Source organism: Schistocerca piceifrons, chromosome 11 (genome assembly GCF_021461385.2).
Source record: "Schistocerca piceifrons isolate TAMUIC-IGC-003096 chromosome 11, iqSchPice1.1, whole genome shotgun sequence".
Lineage (NCBI taxonomy): Eukaryota > Metazoa > Arthropoda > Insecta > Orthoptera > Acrididae > Schistocerca > Schistocerca piceifrons.
In genome coordinates this window covers 143,511,921-143,530,057 of record NC_060148.1, presented here as the reverse complement: position 1 = coordinate 143,530,057, position 18,137 = coordinate 143,511,921, and the positions used below count along the sequence as shown (strand labels likewise).

The following is an 18,137-nucleotide window of genomic DNA, read 5'->3' as shown; positions in this document are numbered from 1 at the left end:
CTCAGACTTCTCAACTTACCTTTTGCCAAAAGCAGCTTAAGTGCTGTAACTACTAGGGTAATGGAATCTACCTGCATGCACAGCACAGCAGACCAATACTTAATGTGACAGTTTGGAATTTGCCGCCCCCCCCCCCCCCCCCCCCCACACACACACACACACACACACACACACACACACACACACACACACACACACACACACACACACACACACACATTATCTCAATTAGTATGTATTGGGTTCATTTCAAGTTTTTTTTCCCTTTACACTGTAGACGTATTTTCACTTGAGAGGACAGTTCTTGGAACTGTAATGTTTCAAACTAGACCATTAGTTCTCAGGCGTGCACATTCACCTAGCTAATGTGTTAAGGATACAGTTTGATGCCTTCTGTTGAATACCACCAATGCTTTATGGGAAAATAAAAACATTTCTATGACCACATATATAGTAACTGTTCTCAAAAGAACAGATGCCATTAATGACCGTATAGCTTCTCTAGAATAAATGATAATTAACTGAAACCCTCAGCTGTCGACAAGTGTTGACATACCTCAATAGGGACAGCTGAAAATTTGTACCCGACCAGAACTCGAACCCGGGACCTCCTGCTTACATGGCAGACACAATTCACCTGAGCCACTGAGGACACAGATAAATAGCACGACTGCAGGGACCTATCCCTTGCACACTTCCTGTGAGACCCACATTCCCAGCTGCCCCATCGAGGTATGTCAACAACACCTGTTGGCAGCTGAGAGAGTCAATTAATAACCTTTTATTTTTAGGACCTCTTATTCCATGCAATGACATTCTAGGCTTCTAAATATATTGTGCATAGTACCATACACAACTTTATTTTTGCATTCATAACATTTATCAACGTATCATTTACGAATTGCTGTGTATTTAACCTGTGACGAGATTTTGTCACGTATCAATGCCAATATATATTTTGTCTCAATTTAAATACACAAACAAGGAAATTCATCCAATAAATTAAAGTTTACTTTGTGTCTAACAGTGTATGTAACTGTCAGCCACAAATTCCCTTTTCAATTTCCAGGCATGTTATTTTATGTGGTTCACAGGTAAAATTTCTAGCAACTGATTTCACTGTACTGTAACTCCATGTAGTTTCACTGTAAGTGGTACATTTCAAATTGGGGGGAGGGGTTGCTGTGATTGTGGGCATATAAAATATTTTTGATCAGTTTTGGAAGGATATTCCTATGTACTTTTAACTCTGGAATGCACAATACTACCATAAAATTTGTTACATACTAGTCAATTTTGTATGCAGTTTTTTTTCTGACGAGTGCTCTCACACAAACAAATGTCTTGTGCAAAAACTTCCGAAGCCTGGCTCACGTCTCTCGGGTCGCTCTTTTAGTATTACAAAATGTTTGTTGTGTTTCAGAGTTTTATTTTATTGGCACTACAGTGTGTGATATCTGTACTTCAGTTCATTACTTCAAACTCTCGCACCAAGTGAGAGCAGCAGGATACTAGGATTATTAGCTGGAAAGGACATTGTAAGAAAGTACACAGTTTGACAGTTTTCACTTTTTTTGGCTTGTTTATTCAAAATGCACATGTTTTCTGAAAAATTACTTTGTAACTTGTTTGTACATTTACAATTGGCAGCTTCAGCCAGAAATTTCATTTCCAAGTCGTTCACAGTTGACCGAGACAAGTTGTTCCATTTCACAAAAATTTTGTCGATACTGACACGTTGCTCGCTTTATTAATATTTCAATGTTTCATTAAAGCTTCATTTAATAGACTTACTTCACTGACGATTTGCACTGTTACTACCTCACCTTACTTCAGAGGTGACAAATACCATGAAAGAAGCGGCCACAACTTTCTGACCAGAGGTGGTGACCGGCCGCAACTTTCTCCCACACGTGGTCCAAATGCAAATCTTAGTCATTCTGTTATCACACTCACGTATGGGATGAACAAGTTTTATTCATTGGCTATGATCCTTTAATTGAAGTCATATTTAATAGTTTTAATGCCAATGAATTTCACATGTTGGAAAACTTTAGCTCATTTGTCATTTTGAGATTTTGGGCCGTTATGAAATGGTGAATCTTTATATTGCCCAAAATCTTTTTAAATTAATTACAATTTCATTAAAACACATGCATCAGTTGACAAGCATGGAATCAAAAGGATGGTTATTTTTAAAGGTGTTTCTTTAAAGAAAAAACTTTGCCTGACCCTACAAAACACATTAAATCTTGTGGAAGTTGACAGCACATAGCACCGTTTAACAGAAATAAAGAGACGCGAGTGACACCGCTTAAAAACTCTTGCCACCTCAGTTGAAATTTGTCGACAAAGCGAAACAAAATCTTAACCCCAACCTCAAATGACTCCCATTTCAAAGAAGGGAGGTAGGTTCTCCCGTACTCACTGTGCGCACCAGGATCACATTATGTAACAATACAAGGATTTTCACCCACAAAACTTTTTGCATCCAACTACTCCTCAAACTCCCGTAAGCTGCATATGAAAAATTCTCAATCTTCCTAAATTTTTCTACTGCTGACCCGGAGAATTGGGGGAGTTTCGTTGAGATATTTTTCCGAACAGTGTTATGCTTCTAACTGTACGTCCACGTGCTCTGTGCGCACCGTGACGAATACGGCGCCTACCTCCCAGTGTGGGACGTGTGCTATGTGCTACAGTCTTCACCTCCTGCTTATGTTATAAACTGTTATTGGAAATAATGCAAAGACTCAAAATCAAACCTGATTAATTTTTCCACGTCACATTTCACGCTATTCTGACAAATACGTTACTAAAAATTTTCCGGCATTACGGTCACCGTATCTGTGCTTTCGTGAGATGTGGCTGCAGGAATTCTAAATTATAATAGCAAATCTATTAAATGTGACAAACATTTTGATCTATCAACAGTACACCAGTAAAAAATTACAAAATTAACAACTTCATAAATCTCACACTGAAAATATCAAACAAACAAAACAAATATCTAACAACTTTTTGAACAGTAATAAATAGAAAGTTTTAAAAACTATGAAAAGGAAAGAAAACTTTAAATCCACAAAACGAAAAACCAAACACTAAGAAATTATTCTAGACTTTATCATATTGCCTTTCATTTCAGGTTCAATTTTGAGCCTCTCTATTACAACACGTGAAACCTATTACAAGTAGAATAACAAACAAAAAAGATGGATAGTTTTCTTCAACGCTACCCAAACAAAGTTCTTGTTGACGATGTTAGCTTACACTTCAATCTTTAGGAGGTGATAACGCTAAACTGAAAATCAGGTCTGTATTTCATTTTTTTGTGGTTTTTCTTTTTGTTGTTTTGATGTCAAGCACTAACACAAAAACTGGATGTTAATTTTATTACTTTTCTTAATAGATGACCCTCTCTCTCTACGATGGCTGATGGACTTAAGCACTGCTTTCTGTAGTGGTATTCTGCACTGGCTGAGAGGCCTCCTGTAAATGTGAAAACAACACAATCACTCCCAGAAACTAGAACAGTTAAAACACTGCAACACCATAAAAACTTCCTATAGTTCCATTCAAATATTTCATCTAGACAAACAGGAATGTGTCACACTACTAAACCACAATGGTATGTGAATGATGTGTTCAGCTTCTTCCCATAGAAAAATTGTAAACTTTGGGGTGAATTTGAAAGCTGATTTCAACATTACTAAAAGCTTCATACTGGACATTTACTGTGTGAACTGCTGTGACCAATGAACAGTGGGAGGGGGGGTGTTTAAATGCAGATTTATATTGGCAACTATTACAACCTTTCATCTTTTTAACAAGTACTATTTGTGAAAAATCCAAACTGCTGACTGCAGTATCTTATCAAATTTAAGATAAAGATCATGACCTAGGAACAATATCCATTTAATTGATGAGCATCTGACAGTTCAGATGGTGTTACTGATATCCTAAATCAATCACTTGTCAGCCAACACCTCGCACACTGCCTTTGGCACTTCTATTGAAAGTAACACTAAAAACACTTCTGACACAGCAGTCATTTCGGTTACTTTTAACTTTGCAAAATGTTGACTACCTCGAGTGCAATCAACCACTGTATCAGTTCACTGAGTGTGCAAGTCCTGCTATGAACAATGTGGAGAAAGTTAGACATGCTTACCTGTGCAGGGGGTGCAGCATCTCCACCAGACTCAGCCTAGAACAAAAAGAACATATCAACCGTTTGCTTCTGACACTTAAATTTCCAATGCATTCGAACAATGTTATAGAATATCTTCACTTATTTGGAAAGTGTGAAATATAGTGCATGAGCCGGGAAGAAAATAATTAGATGTATTTGGAATAAATGGAAAAGAATATCTCCAATTATCGACAGAATAAACACATTCCAGTAGAACCAATCATATCTCAATATGAAGTATGTGAGTAAAAGGAAACACCATTTGTCTTTTCATTCAACTGCAACTTGGCTCTGAAAATCTAGGAAGTTTTCTGACTGTGTACATATTTTCAATTTTGCACAGTATCCAGCAATACAGCCAATCATCTGACACTGCACAAACCCACTAGAGCACTCCTACATAACCAAGTTCAAGATACAAACACACTCTAATGAAAACCAAAGCATGCACTGGTGGCAATATTCTGCAGCAGCTTATCATATACTCAGATAAATATCAACAATATTCAAAACTGTTTAATTTCAGAAGCATCAATGTCTTAGACGAGACCTGCTTTAAATGTCAGGGCCAGCAGTAGTGTGCTGCTAGCCAGCCTTCTTCTCCCAACAGTTTTATTCCTAACACTGGCAAACCTTTTTCTTACAATGCTAGGTTCCCATAGGTGAGATAACTGACTGTAAAACTCTTGTAGGTTAGGGCTCCATGTATCACACCCTGCAGCTATTCTCCCTGGAGGACACTTGCTTGCAAATAGCTGTTGAAAAAGTGTCACGTGTTGCATTACAGCCGTAAGTAAATGTTTGTCAGTGATGACATAGTGTAGTGATTAAAAACCATTCCTAACATGCTCAAGGTTGTGTTAAAATTCTGTAATGTGCTTTTTATTTATAATTTTCAGATCTGTTTTAACTGACTGCTCATTATTTTCAGTCATTTGGTTTTAATTTTTAAATTTCTAGATCTTGACAGCATTGTATCACCTTTTTATTTACTTTTTCAAATTGTCATCTGCTTTGACAAAAAGTGTTTTAAATATTTAAAAAACTTTTAACAACACAAATGAGGATTTAAATGATAGAATGGATTATTATTAAAATTCAAGCAAAATGAGAATTAGAAATAATGCAATAACAGACACAAATATAGAATAGAAAAAAATTAAATCAAAGGAAATACATAAAAAAAGAGAGCAAACGTAAAGCAATTAAAAAAGAGAGCAAACGTAAAGCAATTAAAAAAGAGAGCAAACGTAAAGCAATTAAAAAAGAGAGCAAACGTAAAGCAATTAAAAAAAGAGAGCAAACGTAAAGCAATTAAAAAAAGAGAGCAAACGTAAAGCAATTAAAAAAAGAGAGCAAACGTAAAGCAATTAAAAAAAGAGAGCAAACGTAAAGCAATTAAAAAAAGAGAGCAAACGTAAAGCAATTAAAAAAAGAGAGCAAACGTAAAGCAATTAAAAAAAGAGAGCAAACGTAAAGCAATTAAAAAAAGAGAGCAAACGTAAAGCAATTAAAAAAAGAGAGCAAACGTAAAGCAATTAAAAAAAGAGAGCAAACGTAAAGCAATTAAAAAAAGAGAGCAAACGTAAAGCAATTAAAAAAAGAGAGCAAACGTAAAGCAATTAAAAAAAGAGAGCAAACGTAAAGCAATTAAAAAAAGAGAGCAAACGTAAAGCAATTAAAAAAAGAGAGCAAACGTAAAGCAATTAAAAAAAGAGAGCAAACGTAAAGCAATTAAAAAAAGAGAGCAAACGTAAAGCAATTAAAAAAAGAGAGCAAACGTAAAGCAATTAAAAAAAGAGAGCAAACGTAAAGCAATTAAAAAAAGAGAGCAAACGTAAAGCAATTAAAAAAAGAGAGCAAACGTAAAGCAATTAAAAAAAGAGAGCAAACGTAAAGCAATTAAAAAAAGAGAGCAAACGTAAAGCAATTAAAAAAAGAGAGCAAACGTAAAGCAATTAAAAAAAGAGAGCAAACGTAAAGCAATTAAAAAAAGAGAGCAAACGTAAAGCAATTAAAAAAAGAGAGCAAACGTAAAGCAATTAAAAAAAGAGAGCAAACGTAAAGCAATTAAAAAAAGAGAGCAAACGTAAAGCAATTAAAAAAAGAGAGCAAACGTAAAGCAATTAAAAAAAGAGAGCAAACGTAAAGCAATTAAAAAAAGAGAGCAAACGTAAAGCAATTAAAAAAAGAGAGCAAACGTAAAGCAATTAAAAAAAGAGAGCAAACGTAAAGCAATTAAAAAAAGAGAGCAAACGTAAAGCAATTAAAAAAAGAGAGCAAACGTAAAGCAATTAAAAAAAGAGAGCAAACGTAAAGCAATTAAAAAAAGAGAGCAAACGTAAAGCAATTAAAAAAAGAGAGCAAACGTAAAGCAATTAAAAAAAGAGAGCAAACGTAAAGCAATTAAAAAAAGAGAGCAAACGTAAAGCAATTTAAAAAAGAGAGCAAACGTAAAGCAATTTAAAAAAGAGAGCAAACGTAAAGCAATTTAAAAAAGAGAGCAAACGTAAAGCAATTTAAAAAAGAGAGCAAACGTAAAGCAATTTAAAAAAGAGAGCAAACGTAAAGCAATTTAAAAAAGAGAGCAAACGTAAAGCAATTAAAAAAAGAGAGCAAACGTAAAGCAATTAAAAAAGAGAGCAAACGTAAAGCAATTAAAAAAGAGAGCAAACGTAAAGCAATTAAAAAAGAGAGCAAACGTAAAGCAATTAAAAAAGAGAGCAAACGTAAAGCAATTAAAAAAGAGAGCAAACGTAAAGCAATTAAAAAAGAGAGCAAACGTAAAGCAATTAAAAAAGAGAGCAAACGTAAAGCAATTAAAAAAGAGAGCAAACGTAAAGCAATTAAAAAAGAGAGCAAACGTAAAGCAATTAAAAAAGAGAGCAAACGTAAAGCAATTAAAAAAGAGAGCAAACGTAAAGCAATTAAAAAAGAGAGCAAACGTAAAGCAATTAAAAAAGAGAGCAAACGTAAAGCAATTAAAAAAGAGAGCAAACGTAAAGCAATTAAAAAAGAGAGCAAACGTAAAGCAATTAAAAAAGAGAGCAAACGTAAAGCAATTAAAAAAGAGAGCAAACGTAAAGCAATTAAAAAAGAGAGCAAACGTAAAGCAATTAAAAAAGAGAGCAAACGTAAAGCAATTAAAAAAGAGAGCAAACGTAAAGCAATTAAAAAAGAGAGCAAACGTAAAGCAATTAAAAAAGAGAGCAAACGTAAAGCAATTAAAAAAGAGAGCAAACGTAAAGCAATTAAAAAAGAGAGCAAACGTAAAGCAATTAAAAAAGAGAGCAAACGTAAAGCAATTAAAAAAGAGAGCAAACGTAAAGCAATTAAAAAAGAGAGCAAACGTAAAGCAATTAAAAAAGAGAGCAAACGTAAAGCAATTAAAAAAGAGAGCAAACGTAAAGCAATTAAAAAAGAGAGCAAACGTAAAGCAATTAAAAAAGAGAGCAAACGTAAAGCAATTAAAAAAGAGAGCAAACGTAAAGCAATTAAAAAAGAGAGCAAACGTAAAGCAATTAAAAAAGAGAGCAAACGTAAAGCAATTAAAAAAGAGAGCAAACGTAAAGCAATTAAAAAAGAGAGCAAACGTAAAGCAATTAAAAAAGAGAGCAAACGTAAAGCAATTAAAAAAGAGAGCAAACGTAAAGCAATTAAAAAAGAGAGCAAACGTAAAGCAATTAAAAAAGAGAGCAAACGTAAAGCAATTAAAAAAGAGAGCAAACGTAAAGCAATTAAAAAAGAGAGCAAACGTAAAGCAATTAAAAAAGAGAGCAAACGTAAAGCAATTAAAAAAGAGAGCAAACGTAAAGCAATTAAAAAAGAGAGCAAACGTAAAGCAATTAAAAAAGAGAGCAAACGTAAAGCAATTAAAAAAGAGAGCAAACGTAAAGCAATAAAAAAGAGAGCAAACGTAAAGCAATAAAAAAGAGAGCAAACGTAAAGCAATAAAAAAGAGAGCAAACGTAAAGCAATAAAAAAGAGAGCAAACGTAAAGCAATAAAAAAGAGAGCAAACGTAAAGCAATAAAAAAGAGAGCAAACGTAAAGCAATAAAAAAGAGAGCAAACGTAAAGCAATAAAAAAGAGAGCAAACGTAAAGCAATAAAAAAGAGAGCAAACGTAAAGCAATAAAAAAGAGAGCAAACGTAAAGCAATAAAAAAGAGAGCAAACGTAAAGCAATAAAAAAGAGAGCAAACGTAAAGCAATAAAAAAGAGAGCAAACGTAAAGCAATAAAAAAGAGAGCAAACGTAAAGCAATAAAAAAGAGAGCAAACGTAAAGCAATAAAAAAGAGAGCAAACGTAAAGCAATAAAAAAGAGAGCAAACGTAAAGCAATAAAAAAGAGAGCAAACGTAAAGCAATAAAAAAGAGAGCAAACGTAAAGCAATAAAAAAGAGAGCAAACGTAAAGCAATAAAAAAGAGAGCAAACGTAAAGCAATAAAAAAGAGAGCAAACGTAAAGCAATAAAAAAGAGAGCAAACGTAAAGCAATAAAAAAGAGAGCAAACGTAAAGCAATAAAAAAGAGAGCAAACGTAAAGCAATAAAAAAGAGAGCAAACGTAAAGCAATAAAAAAGAGAGCAAACGTAAAGGAATAAAAAAGAGAGCAAACGTAAAGGAATAAAAAAGAGAGCAAACGTAAAGGAATAAAAAAGAGAGCAAACGTAAAGGAATAAAAAAGAGAGCAAACGTAAAGGAATAAAAAAGAGAGCAAACGTAAAGGAATAAAAAAGAGAGCAAACGTAAAGGAATAAAAAAGAGAGCAAACGTAAAGGAATAAAAAAGAGAGCAAACGTAAAGGAATAAAAAAGAGAGCAAACGTAAAGGAATAAAAAAGAGAGCAAACGTAAAGGAATAAAAAAGAGAGCAAACGTAAAGGAATAAAAAAGAGAGCAAACGTAAAGGAATAAAAAAGAGAGCAAACGTAAAGGAATAAAAAAGAGAGCAAACGTAAAGGAATAAAAAAGAGAGCAAACGTAAAGGAATAAAAAAGAGAGCAAACGTAAAGGAATAAAAAAGAGAGCAAACGTAAAGGAATAAAAAAGAGAGCAAACGTAAAGGAATAAAAAAGAGAGCAAACGTAAAGGAATAAAAAAGAGAGCAAACGTAAAGGAATAAAAAAGAGAGCAAACGTAAAGGAATAAAAAAGAGAGCAAACGTAAAGGAATAAAAATGAGAGCAAACGTAAAGGAATAAAAATGAGAGCAAACGTAAAGGAATAAAAATGAGAGCAAACGTAAAGGAATAAAAATGAGAGCAAACGTAAAGGAATAAAAATGAGAGCAAACGTAAAGGAATAAAAATGAGAGCAAACGTAAAGGAATAAAAATGAGAGCAAACGTAAAGGAATAAAAATGAGAGCAAACGTAAAGGAATAAAAATGAGAGCAAACGTAAAGGAATAAAAATGAGAGCAAACGTAAAGGAATAAAAATGAGAGCAAACGTAAAGGAATAAAAATGAGAGCAAACGTAAAGGAATAAAAATGAGAGCAAACGTAAAGGAATAAAAATGAGAGCAAACGTAAAGGAATAAAAATGAGAGCAAACGTAAAGGAATAAAAATGAGAGCAAACGTAAAGGAATAAAAATGAGAGCAAACGTAAAGGAATAAAAATGAGAGCAAACGTAAAGGAATAAAAATGAGAGCAAACGTAAAGGAATAAAAATGAGAGCAAACGTAAAGGAATAAAAATGAGAGCAAACGTAAAGGAATAAAAATGAGAGCAAACGTAAAGGACAGTGGTTGAAAAGATACAGCAAGGGATTATGAACAAAAAATTAACATTTAAGAAGTTGCCTGAGTAAATATAATGAACGAAGTTGTTGAAAGAGAGCTTTAAAAATTAAAATCTGGAAGCACCTCACAGGATTCAAACTCAACCATCATACCAGAAAATGATTTTATCACTATGGTACATCCTTGTTCTTATTAACACTTATTTTTTAGGCTGTGGTGCATAATGCAATATTTTCCTCTTACTTGTAAACGAGGGCCCACTAAAGCGAATGGCCACGGGGTGTGATATCTACACCAACATACCGACCCCACTCCTAGGACTTCCCATTATTAACACAATGGCCTTAGAAGACTACAACGTACAGCTGTTTATTTTGTTGCTTATGCCTAGCATCATTCATTGATTATAAATTTAGCACGCTTACATAATAGACCGCCTGTTTGCGAAATGCACCGAGGCACTTTGGCTCTGAATTCACTGTAATCTGAATGCACCTGTTTATCACTACAATATCAGTTACATGCAATCAAGAAATTACTATTGGAACTAGGTCCTAATGGACATTACTGTACACATATCTACAGACCAAGTATTGATTGAATCTTGAATTAGACATTTAAAAGTTATCTGAAAGAGGAGTATTGAGACCGAAAGAGAAAGGTGGTATCAGTGTTATACCACCACCACTCATACCTAATCTGATATTTAGAAGACCTTTAACCGAAATGTGACAAGGCAATGTGTAAATGCAAATCTGTGTGTGTAATCATTGTTAGGGTCCAAACTACTACATTAAAAGGTCCCAGACATGACAAACTTACAGGCATAAATTTACAAGGCACTTCATAGACAGTAGGGGGTATATGATACATCAAGTTGGTGACAGAATACACTCTTGTGACGTTACCTGATTAAATGATGAACTAGTCTCAAGCTTCTGTATACAACAATGCTCATTATTTTATACTGGTTGCACCCTGTGGTGTTTCCCGTAGTTAGTTATTTATTAAGAAATTTTAGTACAGAAACACTATCCGTGCATATGCGTCATCACAAAAGTTATTCTCGGACGCACTGCGATGTGAACGATGCACTTACAGCTCCAGAATCATCAAAGGAGGGAGGGTAGGCGGCAGAGGGGCAGTGTCTCAGATGATGGAAGATGCTGACAATACACGTTGTGAACAACTTACTCCTTTGAGGAAAACTAATCTGTACACTAAACTTAATGCATTCATTAGATAGTTAACTTTCATGGGTGACTTTAATGTAACTAGCCATCACACAGGAATAATAGTCACATTGATTTTTATACTTTTTAAATGAAAGATGGCCTGTATGTTAACGTAGGATACAGGCTATCGCCATCCTGAAGTTCATCTAAATCCGTCCGTACGCTTCAGCATGAAGGAGTAGCTAATATACTGGTGCAACGTAGAAAGAAAATCAGCAGTTAAGCAAGCAATTTTTAGCTCAGTACAAGGCGAATTTTTCAATATGTACAACATCATCTTCCTTCACATGTGTGCCTGTTACCAGCAGATATGCTCACAAATCTTAATCAAATCTGGCCTCACTAAAAGCAGACCCTGGTCCACCGTACAGCTTTTCATTTAAATGACAGCTTTGAAGTGTCTCAGAAGATCTAAGATACATCCAACACTCAGTAGTTCAAGTGCAATGGGCTTTATAAGCATTGTATTTGTTACATTTAATCTTATGTAGGACACAAGGAATAAAACCAATTTCTGAAGTGTGGTACAAATCAAAAAGAGTGTAAATAGCTTTCTCCAACAATTATTGTTCCACATCCCACATCAATAATTATATTTTATTTTTGGATTTTATAATATACTGGCTGACAAACTCAGCATTTTAACAATCTTCTGTAAAGAACTTAAAATATTTCTTCACAGCTTTACTGACTGCGATCATTCTCACCTGCAGCCATTTGCACTTCACATTAAGCCTGTCAAAAGTGCTGTGAGGTGTCTGGTATTTCCTGAAGTTGACAACTGTAGGAATGTCTTGGCAGTAAAGAATACATGTATTTAAACTTCGTGCATTATGCAGCAATTTTTCCAACACCTCAGTGTTTATGATTTCTGAACTGTGGGTGGTATCACAATATAAATTCATAGAACATTTAGTGGCACATGTTGATACCGTCTCTGAAATTTATTGCGAGTTCGTAGCGGAAAGTAGTAAATTTGAATGTACACTTTGATGCAGCAGTTTTTAACATATCTTTGTTCGATATACCTCCCGAACTGCGATAGGTAGGTGGCTCTTACCCAGACATTGTTGCCCGACACAGATGTGTGTACCAAGTTTTGGCTGAAATTATGATTTTAACTGGTATGCACATAATTTCCTTCACTACCAAACTGATTACTACTCAATGCTTCAGGTTGTGACAAATCAAATCAATACCCGTAACTTTCTGCCGGGCCAAAACTAACTCGGGACCTTTGCCTTTTGCGGCCAAGTGCTTTTGTGACTCAGCTACCCGAGCACTTCACAGAAGCTACCTGGTCGGTGAGGTGTGCTCACATATTTCAGCCAGCAGAGTACTCGCCCACACAACGCGGAGGTCCCGAGTTCGAGTCGGTTTCACAGCACGAATCTGCCACGAAGTTTCATATCGGCACACACACCACTGAGTGAAAAATTCATTCTGGAAACATCTCTTAGCCAAGCTGTGTGAAATTTTTCTTTCCAACTCTCTCTATACCATCTCATTATTTAAACAACTAATCCGTTTTCAACATTTTTCAGTAGGATCACATTTCAAAAGCTTTTCTCTTATTGTCTAAACTGCTAGTCACCCTCATTTCACTTCAACACAAGGCTACACTACCGACAAACACCTTTCTAACATACAAATTTGTATTTTATGTTTGCAAATCTCTTTTTCTAATGCTTTTCTCACCTTTAGCAATCTGCACTTAATATCCCCTCTACTTCAGCCACTGTTGATGATGTGACTGAAATCAGATAGCATGTATGTATGACAAGTGCAAGGGCTGCTCAAAAAGTATCCAACTTATCAACTGAATGTGTCTATTCAGATGCCACTGTTTGACACTAGTCACTTTCAAAGCAGTCCCCTTCAGCTTCCACACCCTGAAAGCATAACGGAAAAGCCTCTTTTGGTACGGTGTGCAGATACTCCATTGAATTCTGGATAATGTCTTAACTGTTCTGAAATCAGCTCACTTTCAGAGCGTGTCAGCTTAAGGAAAAGCCAGAGGTCAATTGCTGCTCTATCAGACAAACTACATCTGTGTTATATTTGGCCCCACAAAAGTTAACTACTGATGATGAGCGGGTGTACTATTGTGGTGAAGGTGCAAACTGTCTACTGCCATCAAGTACAGCAATCTGCATCTCACCAGTCAGGAACATCACACTGAACCTCCCTGTAGTATTCTTTACCAGCATTAGTACCATCTGGGGTGTATTCCTTACAGACCCCGACACCGGAGTAGAACAAGGTTGTCAGCACGACTCACGTTTATCCGGACTTGCTTCTTGGGTCTGTTTCCACTGTAATGACTGGCACTTTGTGGGTCATATCCATAAACTCAGAATTCGTACGCAGTGGTCACTGTCTGTACAAATTTTCCATTAAAATGGAATTAACAGATACATAACAAAATTTAACCTCATCTACAAGTTCTCTGATCACGATTTGTCTATCCTGCCTTACTGGGGTCCTTACATAATTTGCAGGTGTGTCAGGGCCTATATTAATGTGCTTCACTCTTTACTGACGAGTGGCTATCTTTGAAGCAGTTTTACCAGGCTTGCTTGTGCAGTACGCACTGCTTCTTCCGTAACACCTGTCCAACATTATGGCCAACCTTTAGATGAAATTGGGTGCAGTAACACTGTTCCACTTTGCCATTCTGCACAACACAAAATCCAAAGATACCACTTACACATATTATTCACTTGAAAGTTAGCCAGCAACTGGTTGTTTCTACTACAAAAAAAATCCACGCGCGCGAGTGCGTTGACTGGCAACAACTGTATCTGCTGGTAGAAGTTGTTCTTCTCAGTTCAGTACTAATGACAATCTTATCCAATCTCTCACAACCACTGAATTCTTACTACTGAGCAGGATCTAGACATCCTGCCTCGTTACACAATGGCAGGTACGGTTCAGTACTAAGTCGTGTGACCATTAGTTCGTGTGTGGTACCGTGTGTAATTTAGTTTGCTGCAATTTCTGTGCAAATCATTTACCACAGCTATTTGGGTTTACCTCAATTCAAGATAATTTTATGAATTCTGCAGTGTCATATTTTGGGAAATGTGTATTTGTCCTGTGTGCTCTCCCTCCCACAATTTGTATTATGAGGGTATTAGTAAAAACGGACTGAGTCAAGTCCTAACTATTTGCTGTGGTGAAAATTGTTAACTGCAGGGAAACAAACCAATTCCTACTCGTGAGCAGTATGCAACTGCGTAGTTGCCGGATTTTTCTGTCTCACGTGTGACAAGTGACTGGTCAACTCGTGAAAGAAGGTACGGAGATATCGTACTTGCATCACTGCACATTAAGACATTAACGTGACAATTACTCGAACGGTACATACCCACTATCAGTGCTTTTGTGCAAAACTGATGAATTAGCTATTTGTGTAGTGTTTTTAACCTCACGGCAACATGTAATTATTTCACTTAATTTCTTTAATATTCGACATGCAACTACTGAACATACTAACACACTATCTCAAATTTTTCTCGCATTTGTAGAGCAGAAAGTGAAATGTCAAAAGAATTCAGAAGAAATGACGAACATCTTAAGTTTGTTACAGACGTTTTTGGATCTCCTTAAAGAAAATGAACAGTTAGTATTATGATCTGTATACAGTACTTGACAACTGTTGCCTATGTTAGATGTTAATACTAAGAATTTCAAAGGTTTTGTTTATCTAAATAAAAGCCACCGCAAGGAGAATTAGACAATCCCTACTTATAAAACAAGAGTTAGGCACAAACGGTAGTGGTTAGTAACCCGTCCAGTGAGTAATGATAGACTTGCCTTGCTAGGTTGCTCGACTGTCTGCTCACCAGAGCCTTCCGCCTCAGCCTGTGAAATTGAGAAACAGCATTGACACATCTCTTAGTAGCTTGTGTCTACCTCTCCCTGTTGCAGCTCAGTAACATTAATATCAATCTACCATTACCAGAAAAATGTCTGCTACTCAGTAGCAATGTCTAGAAATCAAAGTAAACAATTAATAATTTAATGAAAGTCTTACGTTCTTACTTAAGTGAATTCAATGAAATGTTTTAGCTAGGAATTTAACCGTCAAGTTATGTCAAGAGTAATGTCAACGAAACAAGAAAATGTTCACGGATAAGAGTATTCACTGGTAAATAATTAATCTTTACAATCCTGGCACTGTCTTACACCAACCTACATTCAGATCCTTTCCAGTCAAACTACTGTTCTGAACGTCCATTTAAAAATTTTTTACATTAGTAAGATCAAGAAATTAGTTAATTTATTTCAGTTGGCACAAGTAACAGAGGACAGAAACATGCAAGAGCTGGCACTCATTTTCAACAGATCACTTTACACTTCTGACTGGTATCTGGCTTCCTTTTTCGGTCTACCCAATCTTCGATGTTAACCACTCTGAAAACCATTCTAACACGAGCTATTTCTTTTACGGCTTGTAAATAATAGATTTCAGTTATCAGTCATCCTTTTGACATTTTATTGGCATATCTAGATTTCAACTAGAAACTAGCCATTCTCAATGCACTATCATTTTTGATCAATGCGTGTAATGCCTGCCGATCAGGATTCATCCACAGTTCATCGAATACTCAGTATTCAGGCATTACATTCATTTATCAAAAATGATAGCGCATAGAGAATGGCTAGTTTCTAACTGAAATCTAGATTTGCCAATAAAGTTTCAGAAGGACGACTGATACCTGAAATCTATTTTTCCCAAGTCAATGTAACAGTCGCGTCTTACAGCCTCCGAATGGAGGGTAACAAGATTTCTTTTACGGATTTGACAGTCCCGGCACTTTAGAGATTCGACACTCTGCATAAGACGCACTGGATCTCAGCTCCTCTATGTTCTCCACTAGCTCTCAAATATTAGTTCCTCAAACAAGTCTACAGTTAGACCTCTACTATGTCAATCTCTCACTTCTTTGCCCATCTCAATAGTTCAGCTCAAAGGATCTGTAATAAGATACAATTAAAAGAGACATGTCATTCAACTAAAAAATGAGCAATGCACTGTAAACAGTCAACTGCTGCTGAATTATTTCCGTTGTCAAAACTTTTAGTAGTATTTAAATACAACACACATATGCAGCAGCCTGAAGAACTTTGCACTTGCCACACTGATACTTCTGAACTTCAAAGCCAACACTGTTAGGGTGAGGATGGGGAGCATGCTGTAGAATGTGAACAATTAGTTCAGTAGTAATATTCTGCACTAACTGATCAATCTTTGTTTGCAACCAACAATAATTTAATATTCAGAAAATGGGTCCACGTAGATATACAAAGTTTACAGGGTTCAGAAAGATATATTTCAGCAACCTCAATTATGCAATGAGACTTTAGTTTCATTGCATAATTGACAATTTAATTTGAGGCCGAGTACAAACTTTTGTGTGGCACGGGCAGGCGAATGGAATTTGAACCCAATTTCCACAAACACAAATCCCCTCCACTGAACAGTGTCACACCTTTCAGTTTTAAATGGAAATTATTTGATAACCCTAAAATTACATTATAAATTTAACAGCACTGGATGCCTGAAATGTCATCTGCCCTTCCAAGAACAAGCAGCGGACAGTGACCTCAGACAGTACACCGTGTGAGAACATCTGTGTCTCTTGCACTGGGACCCGTGCAGAAGAACCATCCCACATCATTAGTAGCTTCACTACGAGAATACTAATTTGGGGTTTTAAACTCTCACCTCACATTCTCGTGAGAATCTTAAGTCTGAAAAGGTTGTCAACTGATGTTGACAGAAAAACTGAGCTCTGCAGTCCACAGGACTTCAAAATTGTCTACAAAAGCATCTTGCACCTTCACACTGGATGTCTTTATACTCTTTTGTAATTATTTTGAACACACAGTTCTGTGTTCTAGTCCTCATGCTGCCACAACACAAACCCAAGCAAATGTGTGTTGCAAATAGAGTTCGCAGTAAAGAAGTTATAAATTAAAAAGTCAGCATATTAGACTGTTGTCTTCTCTAAACTTCCTTCATTGTTTTTAACTCCCACCTTTAGATGCGCCTTTTTGCTGTACTGCTGAATTACACACTGCATCTCTACTTTCGGAATCTGCAGTGCAGACATTCTCTCTTCTGGAGACTGGAGGATTGCGAAGAAATTCTTACTATTACTACAACCTCATTTCTTCACACTGACTCCCATTTATTAAACATTTACATCTACTTCTACATCTATACTCCACAAGCCACCACGCGGTGTGTGGTGGAGGGCACTAATTGTGCCCAAGTCTTATCTCCCTCTGTTCCACTTACGGATCACACGAAGGAAAATGGCTGAACACCTCAGTACGAGCTCTAATTTCCCTTATCTTTGAACGCTTGTTTCTGTTTAAGTCTCCACATTCGGGAAGATATGCAGCTCTCCCTGTCTGTTAAAAACTTTCTACCCAACCACATATGTCATCGTATTGACCCCAGGCACACACTTTTTGGAGCAAGTGACAGTGCTGAACCGAGTCCAACACCTTTCGAAAGTTGAGGAATATGGCATCGACTTGGGAGCCTGTTTTGTATCGTGCACAATGAGGGTCAGTTGTGTCTGGCATGACCGCTTTACCTTAGAACAGTGCTTGTTTCTGCACATGAACTTCTCAGTGTCTAGAAAGGTCATTATGTCTAAACACGCATGTTCCACAATTCTACAACAAATCTATGTCAGTGAAATTGGCTGGTAATTCTGTGCATCCGATTTTCTACCCTTTTTATAGATTGCTATGACCAGGGCCTTCTTCCAGTCCCGTTCTGTTTCAATGATCTGATAGACAATTGATAAGAATGGTGCTATATTTGCAGCATAGTCAACATAAAATCGTAAGGCGATACTGTCTGAGCCAGATGCCTGCCTGGCATCTAAGAATCTTAACTGTTCTACAATCCCAGCTATTCTAAACAATATGTCAGCCATCATT

At 36.1% G+C, this 18,137-nt stretch overlaps 1 protein-coding gene across 2 annotated transcripts in view; it reads right to left on the bottom strand.

Annotated features, from left to right (window-relative positions):
* Positions 1-1,554: 1,554 nt before the first annotated feature.
* The window catches only part of LOC124720412 (Y-box factor homolog), a 138,809-nt gene continuing 122,226 nt past the window's right edge, over positions 1,555-18,137 (bottom strand). Inside the window, exons 8-10 of one of the 2 annotated variants that reach the window (XM_047245761.1) lie at positions 14,991-15,038; positions 4,172-4,207; positions 1,555-3,489 (exon numbers count right to left, since the gene is read on the bottom strand). In XM_047245761.1, coding sequence (XP_047101717.1) covers positions 3,442-3,489; positions 4,172-4,207; positions 14,991-15,038 — 132 coding nt within the window. In that variant the 3' untranslated portion in view covers positions 1,555-3,441. The remainder of the gene's footprint in view (positions 3,490-4,171; positions 4,208-14,990; positions 15,039-18,137) is intronic. The other variant, XM_047245762.1, reaches the window with a different exon arrangement.